This window comes from Lissotriton vulgaris, chromosome 4_1, assembly GCF_964263255.1.
Source record: "Lissotriton vulgaris chromosome 4_1, aLisVul1.2, whole genome shotgun sequence".
Classification (NCBI taxonomy): Eukaryota; Metazoa; Chordata; class Amphibia; order Caudata; family Salamandridae; genus Lissotriton; species Lissotriton vulgaris.
In genome coordinates this window covers 637,670,530-637,691,216 of record NC_141691.1, presented here as the reverse complement: position 1 = coordinate 637,691,216, position 20,687 = coordinate 637,670,530, and the positions used below count along the sequence as shown (strand labels likewise).

The following is a 20,687-nucleotide window of genomic DNA, read 5'->3' as shown; positions in this document are numbered from 1 at the left end:
GCCAGCATGGTGGGAAACAAATGGTTTGACAAGCAACATTGGTTTTCTAGAGCTATTCCCCATCTGGGTAGCGCTGTTGGCCTGGCCAGACGAGTTCCGAGACCGCTCGGTGATATTTTGGTCAGATAACATGACTGTGGTTGAGTGCATTAACAAGCAAGCAGCACACTGCAAGTGGATATTGCGATTGTTGAAAGAAATTGTGTTGAAATGCTTGAGACTAAATGTACAATTCAGGGCAAAACATGTGCCGGGAGTACTGAAGAATGCAGCTGATGAGCTCTCTCGTTTCAAAATGCAGGCATTTCAGGGATTGTTTACCCTCAGCGGAGCTAGTGGCAGCGCCATTTCCCGAAGCACTTTGGCAAATCGGCGCCCTGTACTACAAAACCTCGTGGCAGCCAGTTTAGTGCCCAGGACAAGGAAAGCTTATGAAGGGGCGTTCCGCTCGTACTGCGCCTTTTTGGGCCCTACATGGGAGCATGGATGGGGTCAGGAGGGGTCCTTTACCCAATTTTTAGCGGCACTTCATGAGGAAGGCCGGTCGGTGGCAGCCGCCAGTCTGTATAAGGCCGCCATATCATTTATGGCTCAGCTCCAAGGGATCAGGGACCCGACGAACTCCTTTATAGTTAGAAGGGCGCTGCGTGGTTGGCGGCGCCTAGAGGGTCGCAAAAAGGATACCAGGCACCCGATAGGATTTGACAGATTGATCTCCTTGTTGGCTAAACTGGAGGAGACATACTCCTCACCTAGCGAGGTCGTCCTATTCCGGGCGGCATTTGCATTGGCATTCTATGGGGCCCTACGGGTAAGCGAACTAGTGGCTGCCAACAAAAGGGACACCGAGGGGGGCCTGCGCAGGGACCACACGCAAGTGAGGGGGGATTTCCTGTTGATCATGATAGCCGGGTCAAAGACAGACCAGGAGGCCCAGGGGAATAGCATTGTGTTACAGCACGCTCCAGGTAGTCCCTGTTGTCCAGTGAGGCATGTTGAGGCCTACCTAAAACAAAGGTTGACAACGTGGGGGGGGGGGGGCCTTGCTGCGACATGCTGATGGCACCCTGTTAACAAAGTTTCAGTTCCAGAAGGTGCTGGCAAGCACGATAGCAGCTGCGGAATTGAACCCGAGTGATTTTGGGACCCATTCATTTAGGATAGGGGCCGCTTCAGAAGCGACGGCTGGGGGTCTGCAGGCAGACAATGTTAAACAATTAGGCCGCTTGCCGTCGAATTGTTTCAAACGGTACGCGCGGCTGCACATGTTGTAAGGTACTGAAGACGTGCACTCACGCTTGTTGTCTTTTGTTTGGATTACAGTTTCACGAGCCTGTGACGCAGGGCGGAAATTGGGACCGGCCCAGGATCAGCTAACCACCACTTCAGGAATAAGGAATGGAAGACGAGTGGTCTGGGTCTTGGGCCACTCATACGTGAGGCATGCCGCGGACATATTCAAGATAGGTGATGCGATCCACACATCTGAGGAATATGGTTTCAGGGTGTCCTTCCATGGGAAGGGTGGCCTGTGTATTGACCGACTGCAAAGTTTTGTGGAGGAATTGTTAGGGAGGCACAGGTCACCGCCATCTGTAGTCATTGTGCACATTAGGGGCAATGACTTGGTAAGGTTGGGCAGACGAGCTTTAATCGAGCACATACTTTCTGCAGTCAGTTGTTTAGCAAAGACGCTCCCGGGGTGTACAATAGCTTGGTCACACATGATTCCGAGGAAGGTATGGAGGGGTGGATTATCAACTACAGCGTTGAACCACTCGGTAAAGAGGGTCAACAATAAAATGGAGAAATTGTTTCGGTCTGCTCATCTTCAAAGCATACCTCATGGGTGCATCTGGGGGGACCACTGTTATTCAGATGATGGGGTTCACCTATCCAGGGTGGGGAATGACCTATTGATAGAAGATATGTTAGCCTGGTTAGTGGGATTGAGGAGATATGACCTATAGGAGGAGTGGGGGGGCCAGATAGTCGGTCAACTATCTGGCCTGTGGCGGTAAGGTCATGATCGGTGAGCAGTGATTTCAAGGTCTCTAGGGGGGGCGCCACCCATTATGGATGGGAGCGCCCGTGGGGAGGCGGCCATGGGCCCCTCCCACGGGGGGGCAGCACCCATTACAGATGGGTCGCCCAGGGGGAGACGGCCCGCACGGGAACTCGGACGACCTTAAGATGGCGCAGAGTGAAAGGGGGCCCCCACGACAAGGGAAGTTACAGTTGGCTACGAGGGTAAAGTCCTCTGCGCATGCGCGCCACTCACACGTGAGGGCAGCAGTTTGGTGATAGGGATCTGACACCGGTTAAGACCTTGCCGTTGGCCCTTAATAATAGGATGTACAAAATTCATATGTAATGCATTATGTCATGATGTTAGACTCTGTAAGGAAAATCTTTGTATTGGAGATTTGTTAAGGTTAGCCTGGATACCGGTCTTCATCAAATGTAATGAAAGTGGAATTTTGTGCATGATACATGAAACGTTTTTAATTTAAAGTTTAAAATTTTGTTTCATATTTTAATAAATACGGCCGGGGGAGTCGGGAGGCCCCCCCGCCTTCCAAAAGTTCCAACTGTGTCTGTCTCTTACCATTGGGATTGGTGGTGGAAGGGGTGGCGGGCATCCCGAACCATATGGAAAGGGGAGACCACTCGGTCACCCCGAACGTATGGCTGGGTGCCCCGATCCTCCGGGAAGCCTTTTGCGGGCGGGGGGTGGCCCGGCCAGTATGCCCATAGCGGCGCGGCTGGAGCACGCCCCCGCCGCCTAAAAAGGGTTGTCCTAACACCCGCCCGGAGGTCCGTGCACTTCTGGGCGGGATGGGGACGCTGCCCCGCCCTCCCGCTGCAAGATAAAGGCGCGGGAATCGAGGTAAGCGTCCTCTTGGTCCTGCGCTCTGAAGGCTGCACCACTCGTCGCTCATGAGCCCTCAAGGGAACAAGCTGCAATCTTTGAACGTGTAATCGTGGTCTTTTCTGTTTCAGTCATCAAGCCGTAGCTGGAGTCCGAATCACTACAGGAGAACAGGCAGAGGAAAAACAGAACGCAGATATGCCTGGTAAGAAGAGTGGAAAGAGCTCCGAGATGGAATGAATGCTGCGCACACTGGTGAGCCAAGTGTCGGCGAGGAACAGGAAGTTCAGTAAAGTAGATCAGCTGGGTCGCGGCTTAGCGTCCCTCCGGAAGCATGTGGAGGCCCAAGCAGGGCCCTCAGGGCGGCCAAAGAGGATTGTGGGGCCTGTTTTGCCAAACATTACCCCAGGGGGGGATAAGGGGAAAAATAAGAAGGGGAAAGCGGGTCCTAGCGAGGCCCCAGTCCCGATGGAAGTCTGTGCACTTCTGGGCGGGATGGGGACGCTGCCCCGCCCTCCCGCTGCAAGATGAAGGCGCGGGAATCGAGGTAAGCATCCTCTTGTTCCTGCGCTCTGAAGGCTGCACCACTAGTCGCTCGTGAGCCCTCAAGGGAACAAGCTGCAATCTTTGACCCACCCACCAGCCCCTGTTGCAGAAGTTTGGGAGTGAACAAAAAGTCTAAGTCGCAATTTGATTGTAATGAATAAACGTCTTGCTGGAATAGTCGCTCTCGTCTTAAATCAATGCTGGAAGTATGCATGCAACTGAATACTTGCCTATAGGCCTTTTTTCCTTAGTAGAAATGTAATGGAATATATGCAATAAAGAACGTTCTCTGCTATAGGAACTTTTCTCCTTTGTAGCAATGTTATAGTTCATTGGATATACCTAGCTGTAATTGAGACTAGGCATAGGTTTTTTCCCCCTAGTAGGTAACTAACTGTCGTATTTATTTAGTCTTCGGTCGGGCGGTAAGGTCATGATCGGTGAGCAGTGATTTCAAGGTCCCTAGGGGGGGCGCAAACACATTATGGATGGGAGCGCCCGGGGGGAGGCGGCCATTGGCCCCTCCCATGGGGGCGGCACCCATTACGGATGGGTCGCCCAGGTGGGAGACGGTTAAAGGCCCCTCCCAGGGGGAGACAGCTATATGCCCCTCCCCACGAATTTCCCAGGGGCCGGATATCCGCTACGGCGGAAGAGAGTGTGGGGAAAGGGGGGGGGGGGGGGGGAGTCCACGCTGTCCTTCTTATGGATACCCGCACGGGAACTCGGACGACCTTAAGATGGCGCAGAGTGAAAGGGGGCCCCCACGACAAGGGAAGTTACAGTTGGCTACGAGGGTAAAGTCCTCTGCGCATGCGGCGGCAATTTGGTGATAGGGATCAGACACCGGTTAAGACCTTGCCGTTGGCCCTTAATGATAGGATGTACAAAATTCATATGTAATGCATTTTGTCATGATGTTAGACTCGGTTAGGAAAATCTTTGTATTATAGATTTGTTAAGGTTAGCCTGGATACCTGTCTTCATCAAATGTAATTGAAGTGGAATTTTGTACATGATACATGAAACGTTTTTAATTTAAAGTTTTAAATTTTGTTTCATATTTTAATAAATACGGCCGGGGTGGTCGTGAGGCCCCCCCCGCCTTCCAAAAGTTCTAACTGTGTCTGTCTCCTACCATTGGGATTGGTGGTGGAAGGGGTGGCGGGCATCCCGGACCAAATGGCCTGGTGGAATACCGGCAATGCTGGAGACTCACTGTTTTAGTTTAAACCAGTCATACATATAGTGTCTTTGGGGTTGACAAGCTTTGAACAAGCATACTCCTCGCCTCCCGTCCTGACAGAATGAAAAATTACCTAGAAAACATGAAGGAAAGTTTCATTCTATTGAGGGCACAGAGGGGAGGAATATTCCCACCGAAGGTTCCCGAGACATTTTGTTTCTCCAAACCCAGAAGTATGTAAAGGATTTGGTTCTTGCTTGGAAACACGACTTCCTGGCTTTTGTAAGGTATAAGTATCTATTGGTTTGTTTATGATCTGTTACACTGTGATGAAGTCTCCAGTATAGAAGTTCATAATTTATCTTCTAAATTTGGTTCTGCTTAGTATGTAAGAGTTCCCTTGCTTGAGGTTAGGAAGTTCCGAATCATGGTTCTCGTCTCTGGATTGTTTCAGGTTTGGATAGTTCCAAAACAGACTAACGGAAAGATGTGGGAGCGATCATGTCACAGTCAAGAAAGAGGAGGCTATTCAGGGTGCTCCTAGCTTTATGGATATATTGTTGATTGGTTGAACTGTTTTGACCTTTCCCTGTTCATCTTGGGAAAGCTATTTTTTTTACAGTTTTAGTGTTGAAGACTGCTTGATTGGCAACCAAAGGAAATAGAGCATAATCCTCGCCTCTGTGAACCTAATAGTACAACTTTCCTTCATGTTTACTAGAAAATTATATTTTTCAGATGTAGTTTCCTCATGCATAGTAATTCAAGCATTTTCCTGAAAGCGGATTTGTAGAAAATTGGTTTATTAGTTGTGCGGGATGTGACGCCTGTGCAACTAATAGGTCCACAATGTACCCTTACTGGGAACAAAGCACCGAACTGTAGGTCTTGATTCTCTCACACTAGCAAAGCAGAGCACTCCAAGGACTCCTCAGGGGTGGTGGTGTGGGCTAGTGATCACCAATCGCAGACACGCAACAACACTACTCAATAAGTGATTGTGCAGTCAGTGCTTTTTCTTTAAAACATGTATTACACACACACTAAATACTAAGCATTAATTTACAAATCTATACTACAATAATAAAGTAGTAACTTTCAGGCTTTGAGGCGGGTAAACTCGCGAACCACAGCGCCAATCTACACACCCGATACACCGTTGAAATCGGCAGGGTGTGTAGATGGTTATAGGCTATATACATTAAAAAAATAAACCTTATTTAAAAAATGTATATTTTTTAAAAAGTAGTCCGTCCTAAGTAGCGCCGGCCGCGACGTGCATGGTCACGTCAGGAGCGGCGTCCGAGGAGCGGTGGACTTGGCGCGGGGGAGGAGCGGTGATGTCAGGAACAGCGGACAGCGGAGGTACCAGCAGCGGAGAGGCGGACATGGCGCTGGGGAGGAGCGGCGGCGGACAGGCGGTGAGAAACAGAGTGGCGAGGACCGGACCGACGGCTGAGGTAAGGCTCGAGGACAATGTAAAGGCAGGCGGGTGTTGGCCCAGGCGGGGGACGGGGCAGGCGAGGCAACGGTGAGGAGCAGAGCAATGTTGGGGCAGGCGGGGGTCAGGGCAGGCGGGGGTCGGGGCAGGCGAGGCAACGGTGAGGAGCAGAGCTGTAGGGGCAGGCGCGTGTTGGGCCAGGCGGGGGACGGGGCAGGCGAGCCAACGGTGAGGAGCAGAGCAATGTCGGGACAGGCGGGGGTTGGGGGAAGCCTGAAAGCTCCCGGACAAGGTCGGGGCGGGCTGCTAGTATAACATATAACATTAAATATACAAGGGGTGACAGAAGAGGAAGCACAGCTGCTTCAATTGTATTACAAATGAATCCCTTAAATAGAAGGGTTGCTTGTGTGTGTTTTGATCACCACCAAAGTAGTTTCCTTATGAAATGACCAGCCTGCAACACCATAAGTATTTAACAATAGGCAATATTTATGCCTTTGCAAATCATGCACTGTACAAAGTATTAGGCCTTTTGCAGGCTAAAAAAATCATACATTTTCACTGTAACTGTAATTGCACTGATTTGCATGTCAGAGCAAATAAGGAAGAATGGGGCATTGCCCATTTCCTGACTGAGAAAGAGGTGTATCTCTGCTCTGTGACTGATTTTGAGGTCACAGAACATTGAATGGTTAGTGGCTGACAATACCAGTAAGTAAGCATTACCACAATGGAAGTTGCCTTTGATGGTGAAGTGTGTTCACATTTAGTGTCTAAGCAAAGTTGGCATTGAGTGCGAAGTACAATGTTTGCAAATTGCCAGCTTTCCAAAATTTCAAGACTTTGCTAATGAAGACACCTGGAGCAGGCCCTTTCAATTGAAAGTCTGATGCAACTCTGGGACAATGTGGCCAAATTACCAGTATAGGATGCAGCCTAATGTCACTTTTGCTGAGGAATCATTTCACTGGCCATGACGTTCAAAAACATTTGTCCAATTTTTAGCCCAAGCCTTAATAAGTCAAACATTGGCTCAAACATAAGAATAAAACCCAAACAAGTACTAATAACTTTCTTTAGAATCAGTGCTACTATTTTTCAGGTAGTCACATCATACATTTTCAAAAAGTGCTTCAACCTGTCTGAGGAGGGTTTACTTACTTGGAGTCTAGGAGGTCCCATAGATTTCACTGGTGGGGGCTGACAATATTCACGTACAACAAAAATCTGTTTTGTCAGTAGTGCAGAGCTGACCTTGTTGAAGATGTATACCGTCACCATAAACTCGCCTTCTCTAAATGAACGTAAGAAAAAATTCAACATATGAGGCTGCACTGGTTAAATCATAGTCCTCTATGCACTTACTTTACATTGGTTTACTGCTCTATAAATAAAATGTAAATACAGTATTCGTAAAGCGCAAAGAGCTACCCGAAGGCATCCTGGTGCTGGGGACCGTCGGGAAGATTAAGCAAGCTATTGCCCATAGTCACATGGTGCTGGGCTGACCTGCTGCTGCCGCTGCCAGGGATCGAACCGTGATCCCCTGCATTCAAGGTCAGTCGCCCTGGCAGCAGCGCCACATGTCTTCCAAGTGACCAATTTAGCACAACCTGACCTCAGAACTTAATTTATGAGACATAAACGACTTCTCTATTAGGCACTGATGAACAGGCATAATTGGTCAGCATTTCTGGAACATTCATGGAAAGTCTGATTTTTTATGAAAAACGTCAAAGATTGGTATATAGTTTGCTAACAGCGGTGGGTTTGTTATTTTTTTGGTTCTAGATATCATTATCTCCTATACACGGGTCATCATTGTAAGCCTTTTTTCGAACAGAGTGATCCATTACCAAGGTATGTGTTGGTAATGTTTTCCGAACTGCGTCCTCACATGAAAGCTAGTCAGATAAGAATTTTGAAGCTCATGCATTTCTTTTTATTCGGAATAGGTTATATTTGAAAATTACAGCCGAGTTGTTACAAGTGCAGACTCTAACATTGTGTGCACTGATGAGCATACAACCAAGGTATGTGGTGATGATGCTTCTGGAATTGAGTTTTTGTACAGTCACTGGCCTTAAGAGATTCCTGTAGCTCATATCTTGTTTTCCTACATATAGGTGTGGCGATTCACGATGACCAATCCTGCATTGTAAGTTGCTTTTTGGAGTATATGTTGCATCTTGTCGCATTATTTTAGGATAGCATTCTAACAGCATATGTTTTTTTGATTAGAATTTGTAAAAAGTTTAAGAAAATTACTGGAAAGGGGATTTCGTGCACTATTTGAGTAAGTGTACTTAATGAATTCAGTTACGTACTGTTCTTCACTGTGGTGATGGTTTCTTCATATATCTTTCTACGGTTTTTACCACCTGAGTTCATATGCATACAGCTAATTGTCCACAGATGTTTACATCTTTGAATAAATTATTATATTGTTGTGCATTGCTTAGCAATTATGTACTGTTGTATGTATAGAATGTCCTATGTGCTTAATACAGTAGTTGATGTTTGATTGTTGTTTTGAATTACAGTGTGTCCCCTGAAGAAGGGACTGTGAATAGTCCCGAAATGCATTGGGCAATCACCATCTACATAATTTAATGAAAACTCCAGTAGTCAATTATATAAGTTTATAATATATTATCATGTGTGTGAATTAGGATGAAGTTGTTTTGATTTATGAAATTGTTGCTATTACAAGATAATTGAAAGGAATGATTTTTGAAAATAAAATTGAACATAATTCATGGTGAAATGTTGAGGAAAATGTTTAATTTTGTGTACATTTGTGGTAAATCAAATAATAGTTGTGCATGTCTGAGTCTAGCAGGCAATTGAGCTAGCTAGCCCCCACTTGCTAACTGCAACAGTAGGCAGGACAAAGCTATTTGAGAAAATAGTGCTCAGAGGCTGTAATTAAAGCCTACTGTGTAAGAACATATGGCTGAGATACCCGCCACCCCCTCTCAACACAATCCCCAAGAATTGGGAAACCGGAAACAGTTCTGAACTTTTGGAAGGCGGGAGGGAGTTACCCTTCCCGGCCGTATTTATTAAAATATGAAACAAAATCAAAACATTAAAATAACAGTTTCATATCATGTACAATTTCATATCCACATTACGATGTTTGGCTAACCTTAACACATATCTAATACAAAGGTTCTCCTAGCCGATACTAACATCCTTACAAAATGCATTTCAAATTGAAATTGTACATCCTAACGTTAAGGGCCAACGGCAAGGTCGTAACCGGTGTCAGATCCCTAAACCAGAACTCCCCCCTCACTTGTGAGGGGCGGCCGCACAGAGGACTGCACCTCATGTGCCATACCAATTTCCCTTGTCTTGACGGGGCCCCTGTTAACTCGACGCCATGTACGTGGTCGTCCGAGGACTCGTGTGAGGTGTCTAGAAGGTAGCGTAGACCCCCCTCCCCACCCTACACAACTTACCACATCTGCCGTCGCAGATGTCCTGGCCCCGGGAAATTCCCAGGAGGGGCCCGTAGCCCCTCCTATCCAGGGAGGGGCCTTGACCGCCTTCCCTTTCCTTTATGCGTCCCGTCCTTTAGAAGGGACCGCCTCCCCGTTGAGGGGCCAATGGCCACCTCCCCCCGGGCGCTCCCATCCGTAATGGGTGACGCCCCCCCCAGGGATCTTCCAATGACTGCTCACCGATCATGACCTTACCGCCCGACCAAACAATAAATACGACAAGACTAAGACTAAAAGAAAGAAACATTCCTACTTAAAACAGATCAAGTATCAACATTCTAAACATCTAAAACATCACCAATCATTCTGATGAAAGTCTTTAATAAAGCATACTGCACAGAGTTATCCACTTTATTGCAACCGAATCATAAGCTTTATTCAGAAACAACCTGCAAGAAAACAACTACCACGTAAAAAAGATTTTATACTACAACAACTCGCTGTCTTCAGGGGATGGTGGGTGGGTTCAAAATTGGCTCTTCGTTCCGTCTCGAGCTCACGTGCAGCGGGGAGGTGCAGCTTCAGAGCACAGGAACAAGAGGATGCTTCCTTGACTTGTGGCTCCTTTTATTCTTCTCTGGGCGGGCGTAAACCCGCCCCTTCCCGCCTCCAGGGGCGTGGTGGACAGCTTCGGTGTCTAGGACAACCCACTCTTGGGCGGGAAAAAGCGCGCCCCGGCTACGCCGCTTCGGGCATACCAGCCGAGACGCGCTTCCCGCCCAAAATGGCTTCCCGGGGGGATCGGGGTACTCCACCATACGTTCGGGGGGACCGATAGGTCGCCCCTTTCCATATGGCTGAGATACCCGCAACCCCCTCTCAACACAATCCCCAAGAATTGGGAAACCGGAAACAGTTCTGAACTTTTGGAAGGCGGGAGGGAGTTACCCTTCCCGGCCGTATTTATTAAAATATGAAACAAAATCAAAACATTAAAATAACAGTTTCATATCATGTACAATTTCATATCCACATTACGATGTTTGGCTAACCTTAACACATATCTAATACAAAGGTTCTCCTAGCCGATACTAACATCCTTACAAAATGCATTTCAAACTGAAATTGTACATCCTAACGTTAAGGGCCAACGGCAAGGTCGTAACCGGTGTCAGATCCCTAAACCAGAACTCCCCCCTCACTTGTGAGGGGCGGCCGCACAGAGGACTGCACCTCATGTGCCATACCAATTTCCCTTGTCTTGACGGGGGCCCCTGTTAACTCGACGCCATGTACGTGGTCGTCCGAGGACTCGTGTGAGGTGTCTAGAAGGTAGCGTAGACCCCCCTCCCCACCCTACACAACTTACCACATCTGCCGTCGCAGATGTCCTGGCCCCGGGAAATTCCCAGGAGGGGCCCGTAGCCCCTCCTATCCAGGGAGGGGCCTTGACCGCCTTCCCTTTCCTTTATGCGTCCCGTCCTTTAGAAGGGACCGCCTCCCCATTGAGGGGCCAATGGCCACCTCCCCCCGGGCGCTCCCATCCGTAATGGGTGACGCCCCCCCCTAGGGATCTTCCAATGACTGCTCACCGATCATGACCTTACCGCCACAGGCCGGATAGTTGACCGGCTATCCGGACCCCCCACAAAACTCCTACCTAAAGGTCATGTTGCAAACTCCTTAACCAGGCTACGAGGTCTCCTATGAGTAAAGCATTCCCCACCCGGGACAAATGGACCCCATCCACGAGATACATATTGTCCCCCCTGATACAACCATGAGGAATCGAATGCAAAGTACTGGTACGGAACAGTCTACCAAGCTTGTTATTAATCTTTTTCACAGAATGATTTATAGCGGACACTGAATTAGCCCCCCACCACACCTTTTGTGGAATCATATGGGACCATGCAATCGTGCACCCTGGGACCCTTCTCGCCAACCAACTTACTGTGGATAGTATCGCCTCGAGAAGTAGTCGTCTACTAGTGGTCACCAAATCATTGCCCCCAAGATGTACTATGATTATAGATGGCGATGACCTTGTCCGCCCTAACAAACCCTCAAGAAAATGTTGAAACTGGTCAATACAGAGCCCGCCCCTTCCGTAGAAGGTCACCCTGTACCCGTATTCCCCAGCTGTGTGAATCATGTCACCTGCTTTGAATACGTCCCCGGCACGCCTCACGTATGAGTGGCCCACGACCCACACCACTCTTTCCTCAGCCGGTGATCTCTGACCGCTGGTTCCCAGGTGTCGGGCCGACTGCACAGTCCGCCCCGCCTCGTAGGTTTGCAAAACTGTAACCAAACAAAAACAAGAAGCGTGAGTACATGATATCAGCTTCACAACATGTGCAACCGCACATACCTTTTGTAACAATTCGAGGACCAACGCCCCAACTGTTTCACTTTTACCACACTCAGACCCCTGGCTGTAGCCTCTGTAGCAGCCCCTATCCGGAAGGAATGAGTCCCAAACTCGCCCGGGTTCAGGCCCGCGGCCGAAATTGCCATTGCAAGCACCCGCTGGAACTGAAACCTCGTCAGTGGGGTGGCATCTGCATGCCTCAGCAAGGTCCCTCCCCATGATGCCACCCTCTGCGCCAAATACTCCTCAACGCATGCAACCGCGCACATGGGAGATCCGGGAATCCGCTGGACTACTACACTATCCCCGATCGCGCCTTGATCGGTCTTGGACCTGACAAACGAGACAATCATCGTCTCACCCTTTACTTGAATGTGCTCTCGGCACAGTCCACCCCCCGTATCCTGCTTATTTTTTGCCACCAATTCGCTTACCCGCATAGCCCCATGAAATGCTAATGCAAAAGCGGCCCGGAATAACACTGTTTCCGACTGGGATGAACATGTAGCAGGGAGTACGGACAGTATCAGGGCCAACCTATCCAGACCTATCGGGTGCCTTTCATCTACTCTGCGACCCTCAAGGCGTTGCCACCCACGCAGCGCTTTCTGTACCACGAAAGAGGCTGTAGGGTCCTGGATACCATGAGCCCGCGCCATGAAGGAAATGGCGGCCCGATGCCTCTGGGCCGTGGCCACCGATTTGCCTGCCCTGCGTAAAGACAGTAAAAACTTTATGACAAATTCTTCCTGGCCCCAACGCTCTCCCCTAGCAGAACCCAAAAAGGACCAATAGGAACGGAACGCCCCTTCATATGCCTTCCTTGTCCTGGGTGCTAAACTCTCTCCCACGAGGTTTGGTAGTTCGGGGCACCGAGAGACCAGAGAGCTTCGGGAAATGGTGCCGCCACCGGGTCCGCTGTGGGCAGAAAACCCCAGAAGGCCTGCATACGGAAACGAGAAAGCGCATCAGCAGCCTGATTCAGCACCCCTGGCACATGCCTCGCTCTAAAGAGCACGTTCAATTGCATACATAGTAAAACAATTTCTTTGAGCAACCTCAGAATCCATTTGCATCGTGCTGCCTGACTATTGATACACTCAACCACGGTCATGTTATCAGACCAGAACACCACAGAGTGATCCCTAAACCCCTCAGGCCATGTTTTCAAAGCCACCAGAATAGGGAACAGTTCGAGAAAGGCAATGCTACTTGTTAGCCCACCCTCGTGCCACCATGACGGCCACGTTTGAGCCGACCAGTGATTGCCAAAGATGGCGCCAAAGCCTATACTCCCCGCCGAATCTGTCCACAGCCCCAACTCTTCGGAGGACACCGCCGGCTTCGTCCAGACAACCCGACCATTGAAGTCCGCCAGGAATGCCAACCAAATGCGCATGTCCTGGCGAATCTCGGCCGAGAGCCTCGTGCGGTGATGCCCCTCTTTAAGACCGACCATGGCTTGTGCAATCGAGCGGGAAAAGGGGCGGGCCATTGGCATTATCCTAAGGGCAAAATTCAACTGCCCCACAGTCTGCTGCAATTGATGCAAGTTCACCTTAGTTTCTCTAATACATGCTTCAAGCGAAGCCCTGAATTTCCGTACTTTCTCTTCTGGCAACCGGAAGCAACCTTCTTCGGAATCGAGCTCTATTCCAAGAAACTCGAGTGAAGTTGAGGGCCCCACAGTCTTACCTGGCGCCAATGGCACACCAAACTGTCTCATCAAATCACAAAATTCTTTTAAAGCCTGTGCACATTCTGTGTCCCCGGCTGCCCCCAGAAACAGAAAATCGTCTAGATAATGCATGACATGCTGAAAACCTGTAATCCTTGTGAATGCCCATTGCAGAAAACAACTGAATTTTTCAAAATAAGCACACGATATGGAACAGCCCATTGGCATACATTTATCCATGTAATAGCGCCCCTGAAACATGAAGCCCAGGAGTAGCTGATCGTCCGGGTGTACCGGGAGCAACCGGAAAGCGGACTCAATGTCAGATTTGGCCATCAGCGCTCCGGGCCCCAGGCAATTCAACATGGCGACTGCATCATCGAAGGATGCGTACCGCACCGAACAAAGCCCTGGGTCTATTGCATCATTAACTGACAAATCCCTCGGGGCTGACAAATTATGTATCAGTCTAAACTCACCCGGGTCCTTCTTAGGGACCACTCCCAATGGCGAACAAACAAAATTAGGAACTGGTGGCGTGTTGAATGGTTCTGCCACCCGACCCCGGGCTACTTCTTTCCCAATCTTTGCTTGCACCACTGCCGTATTATGCAGGACCGAAAGTTGATTCCTACACTGTGCCTTACCCTGAAAATTCCCCACCGGGATGCGGAAACCGTAAGAAAAACCGTCTCGCAGCACCCCAGCGGAGACATGATCAGGGCATTCGCTGAGCCAAGGAATCATTGCCATGGTATCAACCGGTGTAGGTAAAGCCGCCCCTCGGACTATGTCAGACCTGTTTGGCGCTTGCCCTACTACCGTTATCACCCGTTTTGGCTCTGCACATGGTCTCGGGATGCGAAGACTGTCCACACCACCCACATTCATGTCTAAACTTGCATGACCCCTGGGGCCTTGTACACTTTCCCCTGTTAAAGTTCCAGCATACCCCTTTTTTACCTGTATTGCCGTTCGGCCTTGGGTGATGCTCATTACTTGCCCCTGTCCGAAAGGGCGCCCCGGATGGTTGGCGGGAAGGTTCACCCCCACCCCCCCCCCAACAATGGCGCCTTTAACATGCCTGATTTTTCAATTTTTTGCCAAGAAATGGAGTCGTAACAATCCCACGTCAGGCACGTATCGAACTCTTTAGCCTTACGAAAAATATTATCATAACAAAACCACTCATTGCCAACATATGTCTGAGAATATTCCATAATACGTGACTGGTACACAGGTAACTCGGTCAACAAATCAGGTCTCCGTTCCCCCATTATCGAAGTGAATATGCCAAATGCTCTACCCCAGTTACCTATCGTCTCATCGACTCTAAAGGCGGCCATTTTTGCGCGCCAAACGCTCGGATGCATGAGTTCCTTCTGAACTTTCACATGTCAATCTCATAATGGTCAGTTAGTAAGGAGAACATGTTTACGTATTTCTCAGCCCATATCCGTTCTTTGACCTCCATCGGGATATGCTGAGCCAATTTCTCCCTTCTCGAGGGTACAGACCCCTTCCCCGCAATCGGCATTAGCTGCTTACCTGAGCTAGAAGCTGTAACCGCCGTTGCTGCCGAACTCGTGCCAGCTGCGGGTTGCTCTACTGGAGCCTGCGGGGAAACAAGCGGACAAGGAGGTTTCGCGGCCTCTCGAGACTGCCGCAACTGCCTCATTAATTGCTTGGCCTCCTCAGCCGTGTCCCCCGGAGCCACGGAACGCCCGCTGCTATTACCCAGCCATGCCGCCAACTGGGCGGCCAACTCCGGGGGCATGTCCCCTTCGTCCACTGGGGTAACCACAACGGGGATCCGCTGGCCCTCGGCAGGAGCCGGCGCGGGAATCTCCGCTGGTCTAGGAGGGCTCACCGGGGGAGCCTCCCGAACTGGGACCTCGTCCTCGTTTGACCCATTCCTGGCCCTCTTCCTTCTTCCGGCCGGGGCCTCCGTCGGGTTGGGTCTTTTTGGCCTTCCCGCACCGTCCCTGGCCGCCATTTTTCTCTTCATCTCTGCCATGTCTTTCACCAACATCCGGAGCATCTGGTCGGTGCTGACCTTCTTTGCGACTCTCTTGCCCGGCATTTTTCCTCGTAGGTGAAAGATCCTGAACGCGATTTGCAGTGCTAGAAGAGAAAAGAGAGAAATTACAAATTTCAAAATTGGCTCTTCGTTCCGTCTCGAGCTCACGTGCAGCGGGGAGGTGCAGCTTCAGAGCACAGGAACAAGAGGATGCTTCCTTGACTTGTGGCTCCTTTTATTCTTCTCTGGGCGGGCGTAAACCCGCCCCTTCCCGCCTCCAGGGGCGTGGTGGACAGCTTCGGTGTCTAGGACAACCCACTCTTGGGCGGGAAAAAGCGCGCCCCGGCTACGCCGCTTCGGGCATACCAGCCGAGACGCGCTTCCCGCCCAAAATGGCTTCCCGGGGGGATCGGGGTACTCCACCATACGTTCGGGGGGACCGATAGGTCGCCCCTTTCCACATGTAACGGTGTCGTCATGGGAGGTTACAAAATAAGACAAGGCGGTACTAAGAAGGGACTACTAAGCCAATTGACCAATGAACAGCCACAGTTTACAGGGAACAATGACACAAGTCAATGAAAAATATAGGCAGAACTTCAAGTCTCTACCTGAATACAGCATGCCTTGCAGAGCAGTGCGTGCGCTAACCAGGCTTAACCTAAAAAAGTGAGTAAAAAAAAAATATATATATATATATATATATATATATATATATATATATATATAACCTACTGGCGGTCGCCAGTAGGTATATATAGTTAGGATTTTTTCTCTATGGAACTTTTGAAAATTCCAGGTTCGTTACCTGCCTCATCTGCAAAAAAAAAAAACTCTCGAGAGGGACCGAAAAAGAATATAGCTATGGTAATCATACCATGCATCGGCACATGGAGAGGTGGCACTCTCTTAATTATTCTAAAGCACAACTTCGAGATTTGGTGGATAATCCCCGACCGGCAAAAACATCCACCAATGATTTAGCAATAAGTGAGTCAGAGGCAAGGGAAACGGTCCCAAATCTGTAAAAGAACTTTAGGCAGATGAGATTGTCTTGTGTAGCATGTGGAAAATTAATTTCATGCGGAGAGATGAGTATTACTTTAATAAATAGATCATATGAAAATCATCAATGTCCAAAACTTCCTAGAAAGTAATTTTTGAGGAAGAGAGATAACCTACAGTGGTACGGGGTCGTTTTCGTTCGTACTAGGAGGGCCAGGTGACATTCGTTCGGGGTGGCTTAGGGGCATTTAAAACAACTTCCCTGATACAGGTAGCATATAAAGTAGAGGCTAAATACCAGGATCTTTAGCGATTGCTTTATGCTGTAGAAAAATGAAAAACACACAACAAACCTGGACCATTCATATTTTCAATGTTTCTGCGTACTTTACTTTTTAACCCTTAACTAATTGAGCTGCTTCATTTCACCTGTTTTTTTTTTTTTTTTAAACGGAAACAGTGGCCATTTCTTCTAAACTTACCAATCTACGCGTTACAACTATGTTTGCTTTTTCAAAAACCTTTAATAAAAATGTTGGTGCCCAAATACCGGGCTTACAACCCCGTGGGCCGGCCACGGAGCAGGCTGGAACTGAAAATGGGGGGGGGGGAAATTAATTTGTGGAAAACATAACAGAGAGTCAGTGGTCGTTGATTTCATAGTAAAAAGTGCGACAAGTGCAACAAAATCATATCGATAATTCATTGTGAGCAAGTACCATAAGTGTCGACAATTCGAACCTTCAATAATAAATACAGTAATCAATGATGCATTAGAACGGAGAGCGGAGCATCATTGCCTCGTAATAGTGGACGAGACTTTTTGTCGGGTGAGTGCAGCGCCGCTGCATCACAAGAGTGGAGGAACCCTTTTGTTGGGTGAGTGGAGCCTTGGGGGTGCAGCTGAGGGGCCCCCACCTGTGGGGGTGGGAGAGGCTCGTTCGCGCCGCCTCTCCCTCCCAGCGCACCCCACGCCGACACCTGGCGTTGATATCCGTGATGTCCGGACCAGGCGATAAGAGGGGGGGGGGGTCGGAGGCAGAGGCAAGACATCCCCCCCTGTGGCCTGCAGGGCGTCGCTTCAGGCCCGAACGGGGAGCTCATATCAAGCCCACGTGGGAAGCGGGTCAGTGAGCCAGTCTAGAAGAACACGCTCCGGCCTTGTTGATTGAAAGTTCATGGACTCACGCCAGAATTCAAGGCAGCGAGCACGTCACCAAGTGTAGGAAAACCTTTACAGTATTCAGCAAACGTGCCGACACCTGGCGTTGATATCCGTGATGTCCGGACCAGGCGATAAGAGGGGGGGGGGGGGGTCGGAGGCAGAGGCAAGACATCCCCCCCGTGGCCTGCAAGGCGGCAGAAGAAGGGAATCGGGAGACCAGTACATTTTGGGCCATCCACCCCACGGCTGATGGCGGTTAGCCGGGCTCCGCCCTGCACATGTCGAGGCCTCATCTTCCGGATGGGCGTAACCGTGGTCCTGTTGCACTTCGGGAGTTTCCGGAATGGGGGTAGGTATCTGCTGATTTGTATCTATTTCATGTTACCGTTAATGGGCGTGGCGGGCGGTGGGACAGACATGCTTGGAGCAGTGGGGGGGTGGCGGAGCCTAGCTACCTCGTGGCTGCCGTAACGTCAAGCTTGGTTTTTTTCACCACTTCCATGTTTCTTAAGGTATTGGTGAATTATACTTCTCCGGAAATTTAAAACTCACAAATGTTTTATTTGTGTAATCGTTTGAGGTCAAACAGATTGTGGGACAATGTTCAGAATGGAAGAGTCACCAAAAGGCAAAAAGTAAATGGCGAAAAGGTATGTAGGCGCCTAAATCCAGGGTCTCATGTAGGTAAATTTACATTTACAGAATCGGAGAAATTATTTTTGATGGTAAAATGATGCGACTCCTGCAATGCGTCGCTTTTGCGGAACAGATATATGATGTAATTGTGTTGTTAATGTTACGGTGTACATGTAAAAAATGATGCATAAGTGTTGCACGGGCATTGTAGATACTCTTCTATGTGTGCTTAGCAATTTCAATTCACTTCCCCCGGGTTCAAGGGCCTTGTAAATACGTCCCCATGTGTGTCTGGTCATTTGAAGTCATTTTCCTTGTAGTGTAAGGCCCTTGTAAATACGCCCCCATGTGTAAAATTAATTAATTTGCCCTTAAATGTTGCGTTTTCGGTAATTTTACCGATTCGGTAATTTTACCGAAAATGCAAGATTGAAATGTGGGTAGCCAATTTTCCATTGGCACATGGCTTTCAGAATCGGTATTTTACTATGGAATACAAATCCATGGTAAAATACTGATTCCTGTGTACATGCACATCTGTGCATGTACACATATGCCATGTGACAGACAGACGTGTCCTTAGGGCATGTCTGTGTGCCACATTGCACACATGCCCGTTTTGGGGGTGCTAGATGGTGTCAAAGTGATACCCCCTGCACCCTTGACAAATTCGGTATTTACCGATTCGGTAAATACTGAATCGGTATTTGAATTGAATCCTAAATAAAATTCGGTAATATTCGGTATTTCAAAATCGGTAAATGTGATTTACCTACATCTGGCCCTAGGTGTATTATTGTTTTACATAAAATGTTTTAAAACTTTGTTTGAAATCAAATGCATGCACACTTAGGGCCAGATGTAGGTGGTCGTTTCAGGCCATTTACCGACCGGTTACGGCCGTTTTCGGCCGTTTCCGATCGTTAAATGGCAAATCGGTATGTAGGGGCTTAAATCCAAGGCCACGTGTAGGTAAATCTACATTTACAGATTCGGAAAAATTATTTGTTCGGTAAAATACCGAATCGGTAATTTTACCGATTCTGTTAATTTGTTATGTAGGGGGGAGTCTTCTGAGTCCCAAAGGCCTTAACGAATCGGTATTTTAGCATGAAATCAAACTTCATGGTAAAATACCGATTCCGGTGTGCATGCACATGTGTGCTCGCACACCTATGTCATGTGAAAGGCAGACCTGCCCTTAGGGCTGGTTTGCTTGCCACATGGCACCTGTGCCTGTTTTGAGGGTGTCAGAGGGTGTCAAAGTGATACCCCCTGCACCCTTGTGCATACTTTTTTTTTTATAGCATTGTCGAATCTAGTTCTTACTGTTATTGATTTACTGTTTGGTAATAGTGGTTAATAAAATTTTTTATTATATTTCACCACAGATTCAACTGCAGATTATTTGGGAATTAGACAATGCCGTCTAAGGATAGAATTCGAAAGGCTACAAAACGTCAAAGACAGCTTGACCCCGGGAGCCGGCCGTCTATGTCGGGTGCGATCTCAGGCTACACCAGGGCTATAAGACTTGGGGAGGGGGTCGGAGCCAAGCGTCTTCTCCGAGTCCGTGCCATCACACCGCCCCTCGGGGGCCTCCGTCAAGCGGTTTAGGGAGGTACCGTATCACATTGTTTTCAAATGCAGTCAGGTCCACAAACGGCCCCCACTTACTTTGAGAATAGTGAAGCTGCAGCAGGTGCAAATAAGGTTTAGACAGTGTTACAAGCACTGCTCAGAACTCTGAAGTATGGCACCCAACATCCAGGACTTATGCCATTTGTGCAAGGCAGTGACATCGAAGCAACTCAGGGACCAAAACCATTTACGAACACTCATGTATGAAAATCTTACTATTGATGCTTGACTGAGGCCAAGGAGATCAGAGTGCATGAGTCTCATGCTCGATCGATTGAGCTAGCCGGATCAGGCAACTAAAAGTATAAAATAGTTATGTAAATAGTTATTTAATAAAATGTTTTACCCTGTTACTTTGCTGGTGTGTAAAAGGGGGGGGGGGGGGGGGCTCAGTTCATCTCACTAGTTTCGTATTTCTCATGAGGTGTTGTTCTTAATGTTTCTATTTTAGCAAGGTCAAAAAGAGATCCCATTAGTGGCCTACTGATTTTGCTCGATTCCTTTTGTTTTTTAAAACGATTTTTCACTATCTGCAAAGACTAAACAGAGTATTGCGACTCTGTGCTTGTTTGTAAATAGAGAATGAACAAAAGAGAACCAATTCTAAAACAGTAAATGCTTGGATAACAATCAATCAAATGGAGAGAGAAGCAGACACGACGGATTAGAAC

The 20,687-nt window shown here is 48.5% G+C and overlaps 1 protein-coding gene across 1 annotated transcript in view; it reads right to left on the bottom strand.

Annotated features, from left to right (window-relative positions):
- PKD1L1 (polycystin 1 like 1, transient receptor potential channel interacting) overlaps window positions 1–20,687 on the bottom strand; it is a 1,739,639-nt gene that overhangs the window by 923,277 nt on the left and 795,675 nt on the right. Inside the window, exon 20 of the mRNA XM_086964902.1 lies at window positions 7,210–7,342. Coding sequence (XP_086821028.1) covers window positions 7,210–7,342 — 133 coding nt within the window. The remainder of the gene's footprint in view (window positions 1–7,209; window positions 7,343–20,687) is intronic.